This window comes from Miscanthus floridulus, chromosome 11, assembly GCF_019320115.1.
Source record: "Miscanthus floridulus cultivar M001 chromosome 11, ASM1932011v1, whole genome shotgun sequence".
In the NCBI taxonomy this organism is placed as follows: domain Eukaryota; kingdom Viridiplantae; phylum Streptophyta; class Magnoliopsida; order Poales; family Poaceae; genus Miscanthus; species Miscanthus floridulus.
In genome coordinates, this window is record NC_089590.1 from 47771821 (window position 1) to 47791849 (window position 20029).

The 20029-nt window shown below is 47.7% G+C and overlaps 1 protein-coding gene across 2 annotated transcripts; it reads right to left on the reverse strand.

The window, feature by feature from the left end:
- Positions 1–2046: 2046 nt before the first annotated feature.
- On the reverse strand, positions 2047–7597 carry LOC136490612 (protein NRT1/ PTR FAMILY 4.3-like). Of its 2 annotated transcripts, XR_010767822.1 has the most exons (6): positions 7338–7597; positions 7032–7249; positions 5230–5676; positions 4202–4323; positions 2812–4081; positions 2047–2779 (listed from the first exon to the last, which is right to left on the reverse strand). XR_010767822.1 is itself a non-coding variant. In XM_066486819.1 (5 exons), exons 1-5 carry the CDS (start codon positions 7435–7437, stop codon positions 3202–3204), a joined length of 1767 nt encoding a protein of 588 aa, XP_066342916.1. In that variant the 5' UTR covers positions 7438–7597; the 3' UTR covers positions 2047–3201. The 2 variants fall into 2 exon arrangements, 1 of the variants encoding a protein (XP_066342916.1); XM_066486819.1 differs by having other exon boundaries at positions 2047–4081.
- Positions 7598–20029: the final 12432 nt, after the last annotated feature.

The following is a 20029-nucleotide window of genomic DNA, read 5'->3' on the forward strand; positions in this document are numbered from 1 at the left end:
AAGCTAAAGATGGTACCTAGGGCTACTGAATGGAGCAACATACTTGGACCAAGGTAGACTAGAAAAGAAAATATGAGCCTGCCAAGTGGATGCTGTCAACCGGCGCCAAAACAACATTTTCTAGCGTTTGTAGCCATTAATTGATGATCAAAGCACATAATAACTAAACCAACCCCTATACCATTGACAAGTACTTACTTGGATGCAACCCACCAAGCAAAAATATAGCACAAGCCTTTAGCTATTTTTTTTAGAATTAATTCACTAATATAGCATTGTCACACCGCTTTCAACTTTGAAAATTTGCTAAGTCTTGGGCTGAATTTTTATCCAAGTTCCATTTCTAAGCTATTACAAATACTATCTAACAATAATATTTTTCAACAACAAGTATTTCATTGTCATCTACAAAGTTTGTACTTTCAACTTTCTTTAAGTGTCACATACATATTTCAGAGCATTTTTGCTTAATAAAAATTGATTTTCAACCTTAAGTGACATAACATGACTCTTGAATTAACTTTCATTTCGCATTCTAGTTGATCGTTTCGAGTTACAGAAATTGATCTACACACTTTATTACATGCATTAACACATAAACCTGATGTTCATGACATGTTTTAGTAAATGATTTACAGTATAAAATCGAGGGTGTTACACAAACGAGGGGCAACATCTATATTGCGTTGTCCATGCAGTCACCTATCTTTCCAAAAGAGTGTGTGAGTACCATCCCCACTATAGTGATTATGGCCATTGCAAAGAAGGCTCTAACATGCTCTGACACCTAAATCGGAAACATGCTCCATGGCTGATGGGGCTCAATTTTGTGCAGCCACAGCCAACGCATTCGAAGTGCCCATCCCATGTTCTTCAAATTTGAAATGCCCAGACCTCCAAGCTCTCGAGGGCGCATCACCTTTCCCCAAGCTACAAGGCAGTGTCCTGCTCTTGCCTCTTTCCTTCCTCGCCATAGAAACCCTCTTTGGATTTTGTCTATTGCCTTTTATGGCCCACTGCGGTAAGTCTACTGTCATTATCAGGTAAATGAGCATGGCAGTCGTCACATACCGTACTTGTATTGCTCGTCCCGCTCGGCTCAAAAGATCAGCTAATTTAATGGGTTACTTATATTATCTATCATATAATAGCAAGTAGGTTTTAGATGCAAATTTAGAGCTCTTATTTTCTCATAATGGTACTATAATAGTGTTAGATCAAATCAGATTCAATTGTTGTTAATATCGATGATGATTAGAATCTAACCAATTAGTGGCAGAATATTTTTTTAATTGTTACGAGAATTTCTAGAATTTATTTTTTTCTCACGCATGTCACGAGGATCAACTAAGATTAAGAGTGACTAACGATTACCATGGCTAAATCTTTCTGATTTTAGCGAGAATTTTAGGATTCTTTTTCTTCCAACTGGTCTCGTGACGTGAGAATTAACGTCGAGAGCCTTTGAACCTCAATTAATTAGTAACAGAAAGAGGTTTTCTCCATTAGTCCAGTCCCAACCCTCCAGCTAGGATAGTTTCCATAGCAGTAAATATCCTGCCACATAGACAAAAATCCGATGTGACATCTGATTAAGGCCCCATTCGATTAGCGCTGTTCCCGGCCGTTTCGAGCCGGAACATTCCTCATGATTCGTAAAGGAAATGTCTAGTCAATAATTGGTTGTTTTAGCCCTTCGTATTAACCAAATTTTTCTCATACACTTATACTGTTTTATAGCTATATTTACACTACTTTATTACTATATTTACGATGATTTCTTCAATGTAATTTATTGAAAAGATTGATGTAATTTGAGAATAACACAAATATATACCAAATTTTTCAAAAAGATTTACAAATTATTTCTATGAATTCTAGACATCAGAGAAATATATATCAAATTATTTACAAATTCTTTAGAAATTAAAAAAATCCACACAATGAGGTGAGAGAGGAGAGATTGTCGCAGGGTGTTCCATGCTCGTGTTCGTGTGTCCAGCAGACACCGGCGTAATTACTTGCTTGACGTTGAAACCCGAGCGAACGCACGCATAGGGAAAAGAAAAAAAAAAGTTGATAACAACCGGCGAATCAACCGGTGGAGATGGGAAACGACGTCGGCTCGTAATAACGCGCGAGGAAACCACCAATTCCGCGCGATGGGGAGAAACGGGTCCCCTCCGTCCGCCGCACCTCTGCCCTCAACGCCTCCGCCCGCTGCACATACGCCCGCGCCGCCTCCGCTCGCCGTGCGAAGCCCGCAGACGCGCCTGCGTGCTACGCGCCGCCCGCAGCTGTGACGCAGGCCTCGCCGGCCACTACACTGCACTCCCGGCTCGCCGCGCCGCGTGACCCCACCGCATCCGTGACGCGGGCCTTGTCGGCCACCACGCTGCGCTCCCGGCCGAGCGCCTTGGTTGCAGCCGAGATGCGGTCCTCCTGGCCACCGCGTCGCCATCCTGGCCGAGCGCCGTGTCCGAAGCTGCGAGGAGGGCCTCGCCGGCCACCACGCTGCTCTCCTAGCCGGCTAGCCGTGCGCCCCGCCTTGCTGGCCGCGAGCACAGGTGGCACGAAGCCGTAGCAGGGACGGTTGCAAAACGCGGCTTGAGCAGCTCAGCGACGTGCTCCTCCGTCCTCCACTGCTTGGCGCTCGCTCGACGCACAGCCGCGCCTCGCGCCCGCGCACGCAACCGTTCGCCTCCGGCCTCCTGCGCTCGCCGGCGCGTAGCCGTGCCCAGCGCCCGCGCCGCCGGCTGCCCGGCCGTGCAGCTCCGACCTCCAGTCGCGCTCTACGATTGCAGCTCCGACCTCCAGTCGACTTCCATGTACGTACTACCGCACCTGCCCGCCTTCGGATAAGGACGGGAGAGAGAAGATAGAGAAGACAAACGTTGATTGGTCACGGGCAGGAGATGGCCCGATTGTAGATTTGTAGTTTGGAGCGCTGGGTCGGCCAGTTTCGATAGATGGTTTCAAGATGACATGGTGAAGAAACTATTCGGTAGTTTCTGGTTGGGACTGTCCTTAGAAAAGTTACCTAAATATTCTATTCCTAGTGATATGTTCCTTGCCAAACGAGAGCTCTTAATTTTATCCTAGTGCTCATTTTCTGGTCACTATTTCTCATGCATGTATTATGTATACATACATCTATAGACGGAATTACAGATATACAGTTTGAATCTCTTCTTGAGTTGTTCAGATGATCTCCTTGCCATCATCAACCTCTGACGCCACCTGACCAGCAGAGGCAGCTGCCTCGGAACCATCTGCGCCAGCATTGTACCACCTCGCACAGAGCAGGTAGAAGAAGAAGTTGAGCACGCTGAGCGCGGCGAGCATCCAGTAGAAGAGGTCCAGCCTATCCTTGTTCAGGTCGTTGTCTAGGAGCCAGCCACCGCCGCCGTGCCTCGCCGTGACCCTGTTCACTAGCGAGACGAGCACCGAGCTGAGGTAGAACCCGAACGCGTAGGAGCAATACGTGAGCGCCGTGAGGAAGGCCTGCATGCCGCCGGCGCACGCCTGCTTGTAGAAGAACTCGATGAGCCCCACGGCGGTGAACATCTCGGACACGCCGAAGACGAGGAACTGCGGCACGATCCACAGCACGGACATCTGACGGCCCTCCGCGGCGGCGTCCCGGCGCCTGCGCTCGACGTCGGCCGCCGCGACCATGGAGAACGCGACGGTGCCGAGGCCGACGCCGATCCGCTGGAGCGGGGTGATCCCGGACCGGGTGCCCGTGAGGCGCTTCATGAGCGGGACGAGGAGGAGCTCGTAGGCCGGGACGAGCGCCAGCAGCATGGCGTAAGGGATGGCCTGCAGCGACGCCGGCGGGATGCGGAAGGAGCCTGACCCCGGCGGGAGCGCGGTGTCCATGGCGCTGCCCTGCTGCACCGAGAAGGTCTGCAGCTGCGCGAGCACGGTGTTGAAGACGATGGTGCACGCGAAGATGGGCGTCACGGCGAGGAGCGTCTTCGCCTGCTGCACCTGCGCCGCCGTGCACAGCCGCCACGGGCTTTCCGGCTTCGTGTTCGGCCCCTGCGGCGCTACCGGGATGCAGGCCTTGTCCAGGAACCTACAAAATTCGTCATTTTCGTTCTCCCCTGTCAGAGATCACAATCAAGTTGGAGCAGCATGCATTGACAGCAATAGGTGGCTGTTTGCTGCATCGACGCTGGATTGATTTGATGCTGACCTGAATTTGTTGCTGTGGCAGAAGTTGCCGGCGAGGCGTGCTGGCTCGCAAGCTCCGGCATTGACAGAATTTGAGTTGGAAGGGCAGACTTGCTTCCTCTTGGTGAAGGCAGCGACGAAAACCTGATGAATTTTCCACGGTTATTAAAAAGCAGTAGTTTTGCATTCTGAACTGAGAAATAAATAAAGAAAGCGCGTCATCCCATAGGCGCCACTAAATATTGAGGTGCAGATATTGCTCATGTGACAGCTTAAACAAACATGCAGTCAGTTATGTCGTTACCGTTCAGATCAAAATCACAGCTGGTCAGCTGCTTTTTTTTTTCTCGATCACGCAAAAGGTTTGCGCGTCATCATATTAAGGTAGAGAAAAAATTTGATATAACACGCCATTGGGCGCCCTAGAGAGTCCGTAAAGATTTACATGAAAGCTTAGACTCTCTAGGGTACTGTAAGCTAGGTTGTTACGTTGGATAGAGGTCGACCTAAATTTGCGGCGCCGGTAAGGACTGACAGCTTGACAGTACACAAATCATTAGATCCGTTTAAACAACTTCAATCTGCAGCTTGCCGATGGGGTGTCAGACTGTCAGTTGACGCTAGTATCTTATTAGATCTGAGGGACACAAATTATACAAGGCCCTTGTACCTAGCATATCATTCCAATTCCCAAGCACCGATCGAGCTGCAGAATATAGCACGCAGGGGACCGGTTCAGACTGAATGGTCACAACGAACATGTACCTACTATTTCAAGGCTATCTAATCTGATCCTGAAGCACTTGGGTGATGGATATAAAATATCATCGTAGCAAGGATAAAAAAAATATCCTGCAAACTGTCCAAAGTGCACGACAATAAATCTTTTAGATTGATGAGTCATGTTTTGTCAGGATTCATCATGCAGGGTTTCCTATCATTTGAACCCTCAATTAACGTGACTGCTTACCATACTGAAACTCTGAAAGTGAGCTCAGCGTAGTATAATCTCACTATCTCAGTTTCGAAGTTGAGAGCAGGCTGACTCACGCTTGCAATGGGCGTGAAGATGCTGCCCCGCGGAGGCTTATTCCGGTAGAAGGCGGCGCCGGACACGAGGCAGACGAGCCCGACCGCCATGGCGATCGCGGAGACGCCGAAGCCGACGTCCATGCCGGAGTGCGTCTGCACCCAGACCAGCACTGTGAGCGCGACCAGCTCGCCCGCGCAGAAGCTGAAGTAGGCCGCGTTGAAGTAGGTCGGCAGCCTCCGGGCCCCGCCCGGGGTGGCGCCGTCGTCGAACTGGTCCGCGCCGTGCGCGATCATGTTGGGCTTCAGGCAGCCGCTGCCCAGCGCCACCAGGTACAGCGCCAGGAAGAAGACGGTGGACTTGAAGCCGCTGGCCTTCTCGCACCCGCCGCCGACGTCCGTGGCCATGTTGCACGGCGGCGGCTTCAGCTGCGGCAGGTGCGCTTGCAGTGACAGTAGTATGAACCCCTGGTAAAACATACGTATATTATTATTTTTTTAAAAAAAAAGAGTCAACTGCAAAAGTAGCTTGTGGCTATCTATGGTGCTTTCAAGTAGCCAACGACAAGTTGCCTTTCGCACGTGTAGTTGCTCGATCTACTACTTCTACTTGGAGAGTTGGAGTGGCTTTGCTAGTGGTGGTCGGCCGCGCGTGTACGAACGTACCCGGCGGCCATGCCATTGTGGCATTGTGCGTTGAGTTCAACCTGGTCCCGAGAGCTTTTGGAAACCAAAGAGGCCGGGAACCAAATCTCTGGTCCATCCATGAATGGCGATTGGCGCCTTTGCAGCTGCGTCCACCATAATTCAACCTCGCTCGCTTTTTAGGTGAGAGAACAATGGTCAACAACGAAGGGGATGGATGACCCTTTGGATTGGCCTGGTACACATCCATTTTTGTTCTTGCAGGGCCTGCTTATTAGTAGTTGTACTCTCTCCTTCAATTCTTTATGCAATGAAGCTTGGCACATTCTTGTTCAAGTTTTATATTAAAAAAGGAAAAAGTCTACTTAACCCCCCACCTTTCATACTTGGTCTACTTCACCCCCCAACTATGAAACCGTCTGTTTTACCCCATGAAGTTTCCAAAACCGTCTATTTTACCCCCTGGGCGGTGAATTACAGATAAAATTGGATTTTCCAATTAATCTAAAGCTACAAAAAAAATTGTACTAAAGCATAACGTATTATATATTCACTGTGTAGATCTACTCATGTGGAATCCAATAAAATTAGATTTTTCATTTTATGATTTTTCAAAAATTCACCGAAAAAAAGGAAAATTCAAAACCACCGACACTGTAGTAAACCCGCTGTTACTGTAGTAGCCCCGTTGTTACTGTAGCACAGACGCCGCTGAAAACCGCCCAGAGGGTAAAATAGACGGTTTTGGGAAGTTCAGTGGTACGGTTTTATAGTTGGGGATGAAGTAGACCAAGTATGAAATATGGGAGTTAAGTAGACTTTTTCCTATTAAAAAATATATGTTCTCGCAAAACCACTAAGGCCTCGTTCGGTTTTACGGAAATCATTCCCAGCCGCACAAATCATTCGCAAATTTGTACTAGCCAGAAACTTTTCCGCGCCGTTCCCGGCCTGTTCCAACGTAACCGAACAGGGCCTGAAGAATGAAGTGATGGGTCAATCACAGGGCCACGGGCATGTACTTATCATTCCGTGTGACTCATCACTCATGGCCACTACATACTGCAAGCGACTGGTGCGAGAAACCGACTCTACCCAGCAGCGAGCTTAGCTAGCTAGCTAGAAATCTAGAATAAGGCTAGCTATTATTACTGGCACAAGCACAGCTAACAACGTACCGAGAGCTCGACGAAGCCGAAGATGAGCATGGTCCAGAAGCAGCCGAGGTAGGAGTCGGAGAGGAACCCCCCGAGGAGGGCGAGGAGGAAGATGGTGCCGACGAAGTTGGTCACCACGTTGGCCGCCTGCGACAGCGGGAAGTGCATCTCCCCGAACACGTACGTGATGAGGTTGTTCCCCACCGCCGCGATCGACATGATCTCCAACGCCTGGATGCCTGCAATACAACCAGCAGTCAGCAGTTCAGCACACGCCCACGCTAGCTAGGAGACGCGACCAATGCCAACAGCCGTTCGTGCACGCACCTAGGACGAAGACGGCGGCGCGCATGCTGCCGCGCCGCCGGCCGCGCCAGTCGACGGAGACCGCCGCCTCCGGCGCCGCGCAGCTCATCTCCACATCCATTTGCTCAGCTCGCTCGATCTCTTCTCCCTCTCCGCCCGTCCGACGGAAGTCAACAACTAGTCAAGGCAGATCCGTGTGGTCGTGGTAGGTGGTGGTAGCGACTAGCGAGCTCCGCTGCGCCGGCAATGGCAGGTTATTGTCAGCTAGCCTAAGTGTGGGCTTTATTTATAGAGGAGGAAGGACGACATGGCAGGCAGTGAGGACTGATGAGGAGGCAGGCGCGCATGTAATTGGGCTGCTGCTGCTGCTGCTGCTGGCCTCTGCTGCTCGGTAACCCGCTACACACGGCCTGCGCCGCGCACATACGCACGCACGCAGCGCCAGCGCCGAATTTTTTTTATTTTTTAGCCTTTTTTTTAAAAAAAATCATAAATATGCTCCTGTAGAAAATATTTTAAAATCTGGTCCTTTAACTGGCGCCGAGCTCTTGAGCTCGAATCCAACGTGACGGTGACATGACAGGGAAGCTCGGCACCAGTCATGATGATTCTTAGGTTGAAAAATCCAACTAATATATACCGAATCGATGCGAAAAAAACTAGAAGGAGAGCGAGGATACATTGCTCTCGAAGATCTACGGATCAAATCAAAGTTTTCAAGGTTCAATATATCGATTTGTGAGGTAGGGCGAAGTGGGGAGAGAAAAAACCCGAGAGGGAGGAGAAAGAAGAGGAAGAATACTCGGGCAGGAAGGTTGGGGCCAGAGTTAAAACACAAGCTCGACGTCAGTCATCCTGACGCCGAGTTCAGCGTCAAGATCTACGGCGCCGAGCTAAGGATCCAGATTTTGAAATCTTTCCTTCAGAGTCATATTTATGAAAAATTAAAAAAAAGACTAAAAATAAAAAATTCGGGCGCCAGCGCCACTTCTTATTTCTGTTGAATGAACGCCGAAAGGGACGGGAGCCGGCAAATCATACAGTGCGCCCGGGCCTACCCTCCCTTTCACATCGGAATTTCGAGGTCCATACCATAGCCACCCGTAGTGCTGCCTCACTGGCTCACTGTATGCTCCGCTCTCTGACGCCCTCGTCTCGCTGTTGGGAATAGGGGCGTAGAAAGATACATATACACGCGCGCATATATGTGGCATTGGGAGAAATGTTGGATGGATCATAGGCGCGATCGAGTTTATATATTTGTTTAGTTTTCAGTGCGGTGTGGACTGGCAAATCATATTGGTCAGCACATTGCTTGCTGGACGTGCGTGTGCTGGTCACCGATCGCCGAGCCTGTTTCAGTTTTGCAGGTAACTGTTATTTGACTGGGAGCGCGTTTAGTTCGACCAACTTTGGAGGTGCAAACTTTGCACAGTAAAAGATTTCTCACGGTAGCATTTTGTTTGTATTTAAGAATTATTGTCCAAATATTGACTAATTAGGCTCAAAAGATTCGTCTCGTAAAGTTAAAGCAAACTGTGCAATTAGTTTTTGATTTTGTCTACATTTAGTACTCCATGTATGTACCGTAAGTTTAATGTGATGGATAATCTTCTTTTTACATAATGCCAAAGTTAGGAGTCTGGAAAAACTAAACAAGGGCTGGCATTATATTTGCACGCCGAAAGGAAAGGAAAGCAAAAGGACGGTGTGAATTGTTGCGCTGTGTCTGGAGTTGCTTGATGAGTTTGAGCAGCTAATCCATATCCATCCGCAGACGACAAGTCATCTTCGTTCTACGTGTGCCCCCTCTCAAAAGAACGTCAATGTGCGATCCAGCGGAACACGTTTACTTCTCTCGTTTTCAGGAACAGGGTCAGACAGACAGTGACGCCAACCTAGAATTTTACTGTTTTATTTAGTTGAAAAAGAAGATCGAGACATACGTATTGTACTGCTTCTTGCCTTCTTGGGAGATCGACCTGCAGCTAGCTGCAGAATTCAGCGAGTCATCTATCTATCCTTGCACGGCGAGGAATGTCAATGGCAAGAGGAGCATATGTGTGTACAGATTGACACGCCAATCATGAATCCTATGCTCGATTCGGCAATAGTATCCTCGCTAGATTTGGCGGCGATCGAGTTGCAGCCCGCGGGTGCACAGACGCTCCTGCAGACCAAGCTAGCTTCCCTGTGCCACTGCCACCATGAGGATGGCCCCGGCCGGATTCGTTGCGTGCTTCTCCAAAAGACGGCGGTGATGGCAGCCTACAAATCTCTTTCATCTTTGCAGCTGCATGGTCATGGACAGGGAGGAGAGTGAGCCATACGAAATCAATCTGAGCTTCAGACTGACTCCCCAGTTGCTCAAGAGGGCCGTCTGCTTTGGTCTTCAGCGGCAGATATCACAAAGGCATAGATTCCACCGGCACGCGCTGCTACAGTGACTGCATGGCTGGTTATTTAAAAAATAATGCAGGTGAGTGTACAAAGTGCAGACACGCTTGGTAACGGCTCAGGTGGCGGGTACTCCAGTCTATAGCTGATGTTGCATCCCAACGGCGTTTGTTTGGGCTGAATTGACTTATAAGTCATAAGCTGAAAGTACTGCTGACTGATTTAGTATGAGAGAAAAAAACACTGTTGACTGACTGATAAGTCAAGGCAGTTACAGCCTGCCCAACAGGCTGCAAGTTTCCGAGTCAAGGACCAGAGTTTGATTCTCTCACCGTGACACCAATTACATGCTGATTGCTGGATAAGCGTCGTCAGTTGTACAATCTGTATCGTCCTCAGATACACTGCACCTTTTATTACTGCTGCAGTGACCAGAGAAGAGAGATCACCTCAGTCTTAATCTCACGAGACATGATAAGAAAAATAAATTAATCTTATAAATTCTCATAATAATTAGAAACCTCTTTGCCTTTAATTGGATGGACTCTAACCATCATCATTGTCAATAATTAACATGAGATCGATTGTATTTTTCTAAAAAAAATCCACCTCTGCCGTTATATAAAAAATATAAAATATACAAAATAATTTAACTAAATTTGCATCTAAATTATCAACCTCTAACATTATAAAAGATTAATACAAAGTAACCCCTAATTTGCCTTTTAATTACCCACATATGTTGTTGTTATTGCGAAAGGTAATAAAAAGTAGGAAATTGCTATATTTCCATCGACGGAAAATGTTGATTCATATCTGTCAGATTCTGGGCCGTTCATTTTGTTTGAAGATTCGTGTTGTCCTTAGGGTAAACTATCTAGCTATCAGATGACAGATTTCTTCTTTGACCAATAAAAAGATAACAACTCAACAAAAAAAATGACTTTGTACTGCTAGGTTCAAAACTTTGAACGATAACATTTTAAACTTTGTATTGCAAGGTTCAAAACTCAAACGAGCGGGTTTCCAAACCCGTTAGCTGTCAGTCCAAAATTCAACAGATATCAAGCCAACAAAACTGTCGACAGATTTATATGTGTATTATTTGTCAGATTTTCTTTTGGTAGGCTGTCTTCTTTTTTGATTAGCCAAAAATCTGACAGATTTGTTGTTGTCAAACCCTTTGATTTATATCATAAAAAATAACTTAATAGTAGATGTCGGTAACTAGGGGGATATTTTAGTTTTTTTAATAATGATAGAGTGGTAGTTAGATGCAAACTTAAGGAATTGTGTAGATTGTCTATCACAATCGCATATGAGTAATTCTATGCTGATTTAGGGTTACTGTATATTTTATGTTGTTTTTCATAATCACGAGGCTATTTAAAACATAATACAATAATATCAATTGCTAGAGTCTGACTGAATTAATAGTTGGATCTTTCTAGTTTTATGGATCTTTTTTGTAGTGCTTCTCGTAAGGATTAATATGGAGGATCCGATGGGAACTCTAGTTAGAATTTCTAAGGATCTATACTTTATCTAGCATAATATTTAGTTGAAACCAAAGCTTAAGCTATGTAAGGTCTTCTTGCATTCATTTCTCTCACGACATAAATCTAATTTTAAGCTTTTGTTTATCTCATTAGTTGTTGCAATTTTTATCCATGTGTTAAGTTGAGACTACAATTTCTCTCACATCATTGTATCTTTCATTCGAAATTTCCATTCAAGAAGATTAGGTCTAGGTCCTAGGCTACATTGTTGGTTATTACCATGGTATAATCAGTCATTTGAACTTGGGACGTGACACTCGAGATGTTGCTTAAAAATTAATTGTCAACATTGATATGGTATAATGTTCCCGTCAAAACATATTAAGTTATTTGAAATAATAATTTTGAATTTAGAGGGGTTACTTTATATCATCTTTCATAATTGCATAGGCGGGTAGTTTTGATGCAAATTTAGGGATATTTATATATTTTCACAATAACAGAACCAGGTAATTTTTTTATAAACTGAATAGATCAATGACTATCACTGACAATGATGAGTTTGAGTCTACCAAATTAGAGACTTTCAGCACTACTTCAGCAGTACTTTTAAGTGAAGGAACAGTATTTTCTCTCACAACAAATCAGCAGCAGCAGCAGCAGCAACCAAATTTCAAGCGAGCCGAACAGGGCCATAAGATATTTATGAGAATTTCTAGAATGTATATTTTTACCTAAACACGAGGATTAATGACATTGAGAAAAATATTTTGAACTATCTAATTAGTACTTCGAACCCTCTTGTTTTTATTTACATGGCATATTACCTTTGTCCTAAGTCAAACATTTGTATATTTGACTATCGATTTAAAAAAAAACTTATATAGGTTCATGACATAAGATTGATGATTTTAGATTCACTATAAGAAATACTTTTATAATATAGATAATTCATATATTGTGAAACTATAAGGATCTTTTGAAATGTATAGTTAAAGATAGTAATGTTTGACTTACAACAAAGCTAATGTGACATGTAAAAAAGAACAGAAGGATTAATAGTAAGATGTTCCAAATTTATCCACTAAATTTTAATATTTATTATGTAACTGTAATAAAATGGCTTCATTCATCAGCCATCTCATTCCTCACAAACTAATAATTAGTATATGCATGAGGAATTGGTTGGTTCCACCAATATTCCTAGGATAAACTCATGATGCATCACCTCATGAAGTATGGAGTGACTCCACAAACCAAACACGCAGTTTAAATTTGAAACTGTACAATACATCTAATCATCCAGACCTACCTAAAGTGGGTACCTAACCGGTACTAAGAAATGCAATGCGTGTGCTGCACAAAAAAAAAGAAAAGAGCACGCGCTTCTTGGCGCGCAATCAGTAGTCGTGCATGATGAACTACCAGCACAGGGGTGGTCTCAAACAACGAGAGAAGCGGCCGTTCAACAGGCCAAACACAGCGGATCGCCGGCTTTGTACCGTTGTGACCGGAAAACCAGGACCAAATCTTGAAAAGGGTGTGGCGCCGCTGCGGCCCTGATCCCGGTGGATGAATGAGCCAATGGACCGCCGTCACCTCCTCGCCAGCTGGTGGGCTCCTCCGATCCTCCCGTCGGTGATCCTGATCCTTGATCATGCATACCTGCATGATGGGTGATCAATCAAAGAAAAAGAGTGGAATTCTCTCTTCTTTCTGTCCCAGCAATTATCGTGCGCGCGGCATAATATAGGTTGTGTTTGGTTTCCTGACCGAATCTTAGCCTGGCTAGAATCTTAGCCTGGGCAGTCCCTGCAATTATCGTGCGCGCGGCATAATATAGGGTGTGTTTGGTTTCCTGACCAACTTCTAGCCTGGCTAGAGTGGAATTCTCTCATCTTCCTGTCCCTGCAATTATCGTGTGCGCGGCATAATATAAGGGTGTGTTTGGTTTCCTGACCAACTTCTAGCCTGGCTAGAATCTTAGCCTGGGCAGCCTTAGCCTGCTCCCACCAAGTCAGCCCCTGGTTGTTTGGTTGTCTGTATTGTGGTAGCCTGGCTAGCCTCAGAGTGTGTTTGGTTCTTTGGTTTATTCTGATACAGTCATCTCTTCTCTTAATTGGTAAGGTTACCTCCTCTGAGAGATTTCATGGAACATGTGGTGGGTCTACAAGGCGAGCAGCAGCACGGTGTCGATCAGCGCTGAACTCACCTTCCGTTCTACATACATACAGGATGGAAGCATAACACACCAAAGCAAAACAAGAAAGAACGGGAACGGATGAGCCTGCACGAATTCTGAATCCCAGTTGAGCTAGCCAACATCAATCTTTCGTTCTCTGAATCTCTCAGTTAACTGGGAAGTGGTGAATTGAACACAGTTTCGATTCAGCAGCTAGCACTGAGATATAATGGGGGAGCCCAAGCCCAACAGGGAGAGGAGGCTAACTACTGAATCACAGAACACAACTGAATCAACTGTAAAAAAAAATGTGTGCTCTTGCTCTTCAACGCCGCGTCTCTCAACTACCATCGGATTCAGAACCGACAGGTGAAACAGGGAGCGTGGCTGTGCGGTGCCGTCCGTACCGTACGTCGAGGTAGCGGTGGCGGTGGCTGGCCTGCTGCAGCTCGTAGGCGACGCGCACTGGCACGGACCGCGGTACCGTCGACACCGCCGGCTCGGTGTCCTTGGAGCGCAGCGTTTCCGCGCCGCCGACGCCGACGCACCTGACGCTAACGAACCGTGGCGTCCTCCTCTTGGCGTTGGTGGCTTGGCGCGGGCACCGCAGCCCTGGCCGCCGTGGCTGTGAGCCGAGCAGGAGCAGGAGCTCGCGCGGCGCCACCGCCACGCCACAGGCTGCGAACGGAACGTGATCGATGACGGTGAGTGGTGATTGGTGAACTGCATGGGGATTGGAGGATACGGCCAGTACCCGCCGCCGCATCCCCTCCCCGTCGCCCTCCGCGACGGCGGCCACCGCGGTGTCGATCAGGGACGTCCTCTCGTACTCGCCCGTGCCCCGGTTGACCAGCTTGTACCGCACCGGCTCCTGCCCGGACACCAGCTCCAGCAGCACGACGGACACCAGCTCCAGCGGCCGCCCGCCACGACTTCCGGCGCCATGTACCCGCGCGTGCCCTCGATCCGCCTCCCCCGCGCTCGAATCCCCTTCCCCGCGGGCGGGCCAATACGCGGAGGAGCTCGCGGTCCTCTTCGGCATCCTCTTCCTCGGCCTGTGGGCGGTGCGGTGAGGAACCGGAAGCGAGGAGGTGGCGAACAGGACGGGAGGTGATGCGAGCGAATCACGCGGCTGGCTCTGGCCTGGCCAGGAAAGAACGGCCGACTAGACAGACTCTAGAGTAGCATATGAAATCCTATCCCGGCCGCCATGCATGAAACAAAAATAACACGTTGACAACATGTTTTCTTTCTTCCGCCACAGAAACGAAGATGAGAAAAGGCGTCGTGCTCCACTCCTGCCATGGATCGTTGCGGATTTCCGCTCGTTTTATTTTACAAATCGGCCATGATTTGATTAATAAAAACGCCTGCTGTACGTGTGGAAAACGCGATCACAGCAAGGCCCACGTCGTCCGACGGTCCGAGTGGCTTCCCGCGCTACCTCGGCGCCCGGTCGACAAGTGGAGGCCGGCCGGTGGCCAGTGGCAGACCTAGATTTCAGAGCAGGATATACCCATGGCCAAGAAAATACTTAGATAAACGATGAGAGCTTACATAAAAGATACATATATAGTTCAATCTAAATTGTTTGATAACAAAAAGAGATTACAAAATATTAGGGGTTACTTGAGCTTGAGCGTGACTCTAAATGCTAATTAGTTGTGGTCTTGGTGTGGACGGGGAAGGGGAATCTACCCTGCATGTCTTAGCAGCCCTTTCCCATGTTGATTTCAGATCAATCGACTTTGACTTCTTCATTTTTGAAAGAAAATGCCACTACCAGACTCGACTACCTACAACAGAATTAAACACGCATCTATGTATTTTGCAATTGGCAATGACATTTGACAGGACATAGCAATTAGCGAAGAATAAAGGGCAAAGGTGGTTTGAATTTTGATTACCCCTCACTGAACGAAGAAATCAAATCGAGCTGGACTGCTGGAATTGGGGAATTGGAGCTGCCGAGCTGGATGGGGAATTGGAACAGCCAAGCACGCGTGGCCTCCTGGTCCGGTGGGCAGTGGCCTGGATCCGCCCCGCGCGGCCGCGCCGGCGTCGGGACAGCCGAGCGGTGAGCGCGCAGGCCGTGGGGTCGCGCTGGGGATTGAGTGCGAGCGGCGAGCGTGTGGCGGCCAGCGTCCAGCGTCTAGCGGGCTGCGGGCAGGCAGCCGGCGAACTTCCGGCGAGTCCGCGAGAGTCGGCCAGCCGCGAGCGGGCGTGCGGCGGAGGACGGGGATGAGCTGCGGCGCCTTGCCCTAGTGCCAGCTCGGCACTCAGTCAGTCGACGGTCTGGAGGAGAGGAGCATCGAGGGCCAAGGGGAATGGGGGGATTGGGGAGTGGGAAGGCCTGATGGTCCATTGGGCCGTCCGGTTGGGCGTGGCCTGTGGGCTTTTGATGCGAATTTAAACTAGAATATAGCAAAGAATAGCAATTTGAGACCTTAACTATATTATACATGTATATACCTCTACAAACTACTAATTTTTTCCTAAAAATGTTGGGTATGCCCGGGAATACCCGGGCACAACTGTAGATCCGCCCCTGCCGGTGGCCGCGGCTTCAATTCCTAGGTTCCGCCAGGGCCCCCCATGCACGCACACCCCGTTGGCTGATGCACGACGTGCCGCAACGTCGCGTCGGGCAAAAGGCGGACGTGAGGTTTCGGCCACGAAAACACGGGGATGCACCACGGCCGCGGGATTACCAGCCAATCTGTCTGTTTGACACTGGTGTTTTACCCCAACTCCACACCTAAATTTTCCTGGCACTACTCATCTTCTCCAGCAGCCCGCGTGCACTGTTCATCTTCTACCTTTAGCCTAGTCGCTACGCATTGTTCATCTTCTACCTTCAGCCGCCCATCACGCCACCCACGGCATTGTTTATCTTCTTCGTTGGCACAGATCATAAAACAATTTTTTTTCTATGAAAGGACAAGGACAAATCGCGGCTGTGTCGGCACTATATCACAAGCAACAAATCGCGGCGGAGTGGGCACGGCCGTGCCGCGGGGGCGGCGGCGGAGGTCCGGTCCGGGCGGGGGCTAGCGCGTGACGCCGTTCGCCTGGGCGTGGGCACCGGGATCAGCTCGCCGGTCCCATCCCCGGTGAGAAAGAGAGAGAGCACGCGGAGGGGAGGACGGGAGAGCGGAGGGGAGAAGTCGGTCGGAAGCCTCGTGTCAGAGACACAGAAAAAAAAAAACATGTGTTTATAGGTGCTAAAACACCCGTGTGGTGTTTAGCATTCCTGATCATATATACGGGATGAGACGAAAGAGATGGCATCTCTCTAGCTCTAGCTCATTTTGCTCGTTCGTATTGCTGGTCACTGTTGCGCGTGGCGATAATCATGTCGTTCTAACGGTGGTAATAAGTTATACGGCGCACGGGGACGATCCATGAGGAGCGAGGTACCTCGCTAGCCGTGACGAGGACAACCGTGACGAGGACAACAGTGGGGTGCACCCAAGCCATGCATGGATGTGGAATCATAATATCGTCGGGTGCACCCAAGTCAAATCATAATATTCCATCGTCTCAAATAGATCTGAGCAAATTAAAGCCCAGTCTGGCCCAGGTCCATTGGGTTTTGCCTACCACGAGCGTGGTGTTTGATTGCTCCTCCTAAATTTTTGTCACTGTCCTATCGAATATTTGGACACATATATGGAGTATTAAATATAGATTAATTACGAAACTAATTGTATAGTTTACGACTAATTTACGAGACAAATTTTTTAAGCCTAATTAGTCCATGATTTGATAATGTGGTGCTACAGTAAACATATGCCAATGACGATTTAATTAGGCTTAAAAAATTCATCTCGTGGATGGATTATGTAATTTATTTTTTTATTAGTATCCAAACAACCCATACAACATCCTCCCGACATACCTCCTAAATTTTAGTCACCGGATCTAAACACCACCTTAGAGTACCCGTAATATTGTCGATGCCAGAAAAAACTAATGTACGTATATGTCACTGATCTCGGCCTGTTCGCTTGAACTTATCAGCTAAAATCTATAATATTTTTCTCTCATAATAAAACAGTTTTAGCCAGCTTTAATCCCAGCCGAACATGCCCGATTCTTGGACCTCTTCATGCCGCACAATGTTTAGCATCGAGGGCGTCTGCACGTGGGTCAAGCTTGTCAGGTGAGGAAGAAAAAAGTCAGGCTCGTGCGGTTCCCAATGGGATCAGAAAGTCAAGTAAAGCAGTGACAAAAACAGCCACATTAGCAGGGGACAGACAGGAGGCTGACTCCTTCAAGAAATGTGAAGAAAAATTCTGCAAAAGCTTCAGCTCTGCACTGTCATTTCTGCACCTGCTGCCGACAGTCCATTTGTGAACTGAAACTGTTCGCTTCACAAGAATACACCTGCCGATAGTAAGGCCCTCCCACCTAAAATCCATAATTTTTTAAGATTTTCCGTCACATCAAATCTTGCGGCATATGCATGGAGCATTAAATGTAGGTAAAAAGAATAACTAATTGCACAGTTTGCTCGTAATTGGCGAGACGAATCTTTTAAACCTAAATAGTCCATAATTGGACAATTTTTGCCAAATACAAACGAAAGTGCTACAGTAGCCAAAAGCCAAAAAATTTTCGCATCTAAACGGGGCCTAAGCTCTGAAGAATTAACCAGAGAGTTCATAGAATAGAGAGTCCACGTCGAAAGGAGCATTTCCAGTTGCATATTGGGGTCTGTCTTGCTTGCTATGCTCTGGTTAGCACAGGCAGGCAGGTAGCATTTTCTATACCTTTCACGAAAAGGAATGCACATAAAGAGAGCAGCATTTTTTACCTCTTGATCACTGGAAGTGCTCTCGGTTTGCCACCGACTGTAGTAGATAGATTAGCTAAACTACGATTCTTGCACGCCCGGCCCGAACCATTACTTTATTGGAGATGTTAAGGTTTGGAGTCATCGGTGGTTCCTTCATGTCCACATAAAACCAAAAAAAAACAAAAGGCAAAAGACGGTGTATATCTTAAGATAAAGGAAATTCCATTTCCTTGATGCTCAGTGGCCAGGGCACAACCAACATTCACACCCCCTGTCCACAGACGTTGCAATGTACTACTGAAAATCGCGTGATCTGATCTTGGATCTTGCAGTTTTGATCACTTTTTTTCCATCTTCCGAATCTAGACAAAAACACGGCGCAAGATGCAACATTTACGCACGCGAGCACTCGCCTACATTGCATATATATAATTATATAAGAAGACGAAGAAGAAACCAAGAGGGGTTATGAAGGTCGCTGCTACAGAATGAATGCTAGTGCTGAAAGAGCAGTCTCTCTCTTCCTTTCCGCCCTGGCACAGGATTTTTCCAAACCTGGCATGACAATGTGGACTTGGAGAGCCGACTGACTGCCATGAAAGGTTGAGGTTGTTGAGGGCTTTCAGAGCCCACCTGTGGTTTTCATCGGCCGGCGCCCTGATTTTACCTCCTGCCTGCCATCTTCTGCGAGCAGCGAAAAACCAGTGTGTGGTATTGTTGGTGGTGGCGATGGAATCCGGCATTTGACGGGGCAACAGTGAGATCTCAGGACGGATTTGACGCCTACCCGGTAGCAGTGGGCAGTGGGCAGTGGGCAGTGGGCTAGGGGTGCAGCATTGTTGAATCCGTTATCCGTTGACGCCTCAGGTCCATCGAGAGCTTCTGCCGCCACACCACCCACACTCCTCCTACAGGACATCATCGACGCCCATCCCACTCCGCCTCACCACTGCACACCGCGTCTGCCGCCACGCCGCGCCCACTCCTCCTACATAACCTCGTCAACTCCGGCGTGGTCGACGAGTCGAACGTCTTCGGCGGTGCGGGGGACGACAGCAACGACTTCTTCTAGGTGCTCATCAATGCGGACCTCCCTAGTATGGACCTCGACCTCGGCGTGTGAAAGCTCCTGGCCGTCGCGGCGCACTCCTTCGCCGGCGTGCCCACGCTCCTCGTGTACTTCATCCAAGCAGCAATGTGACATTGCGCATCACATATTGCAAGCTTGTGTTTCAAGTGTTTCTGGATGTTGCAAGTGTTTCATCTTGATGTTGTAAAAATAGGTCATGATGTTGCACATGTTGCAATGGCTATACGTGTATGCTTAAAGTGTTTGTTTCATCTGTTTTTTGAGTCGTATGTTGCAAGTGTTTTATTTGGATGTTGCATATGTTTCACAGGTGTTTTATCTAGATGTTACATATGTTTGCAATGGTTTTTTTAAGAGTTTCTAAGTGTGTTTACAAGTGTTTCAGACGTATGTTACAAATGTTTTAGTTATTTCCACTACTACAGATATGAGATTTAGTCCCGGTTGGGAACCAGCTTTACTCCCGGTTTCCCAACCGGGACTAGCAATCCGGGGCTAAAGGTTTGTTCTTTAGTCCCAGTTTGCCACAACCGGAACTAAAGATCCTCCCAGCTTTAAAAAAAAATAATGCCTTCCACCGCTGCGCTATGTGAGATTCGAACCCAAGACCTCATGCACTGCCTCGCGCGTAGCTTACCACCCCACCTACACAACACATCTAATAATGGATGGGATGCTTTCATTTTAAACTAACCCATCCGGTGACCTTTAGTCCCGGTTGGTATTACTAACCGGGACTAAAGG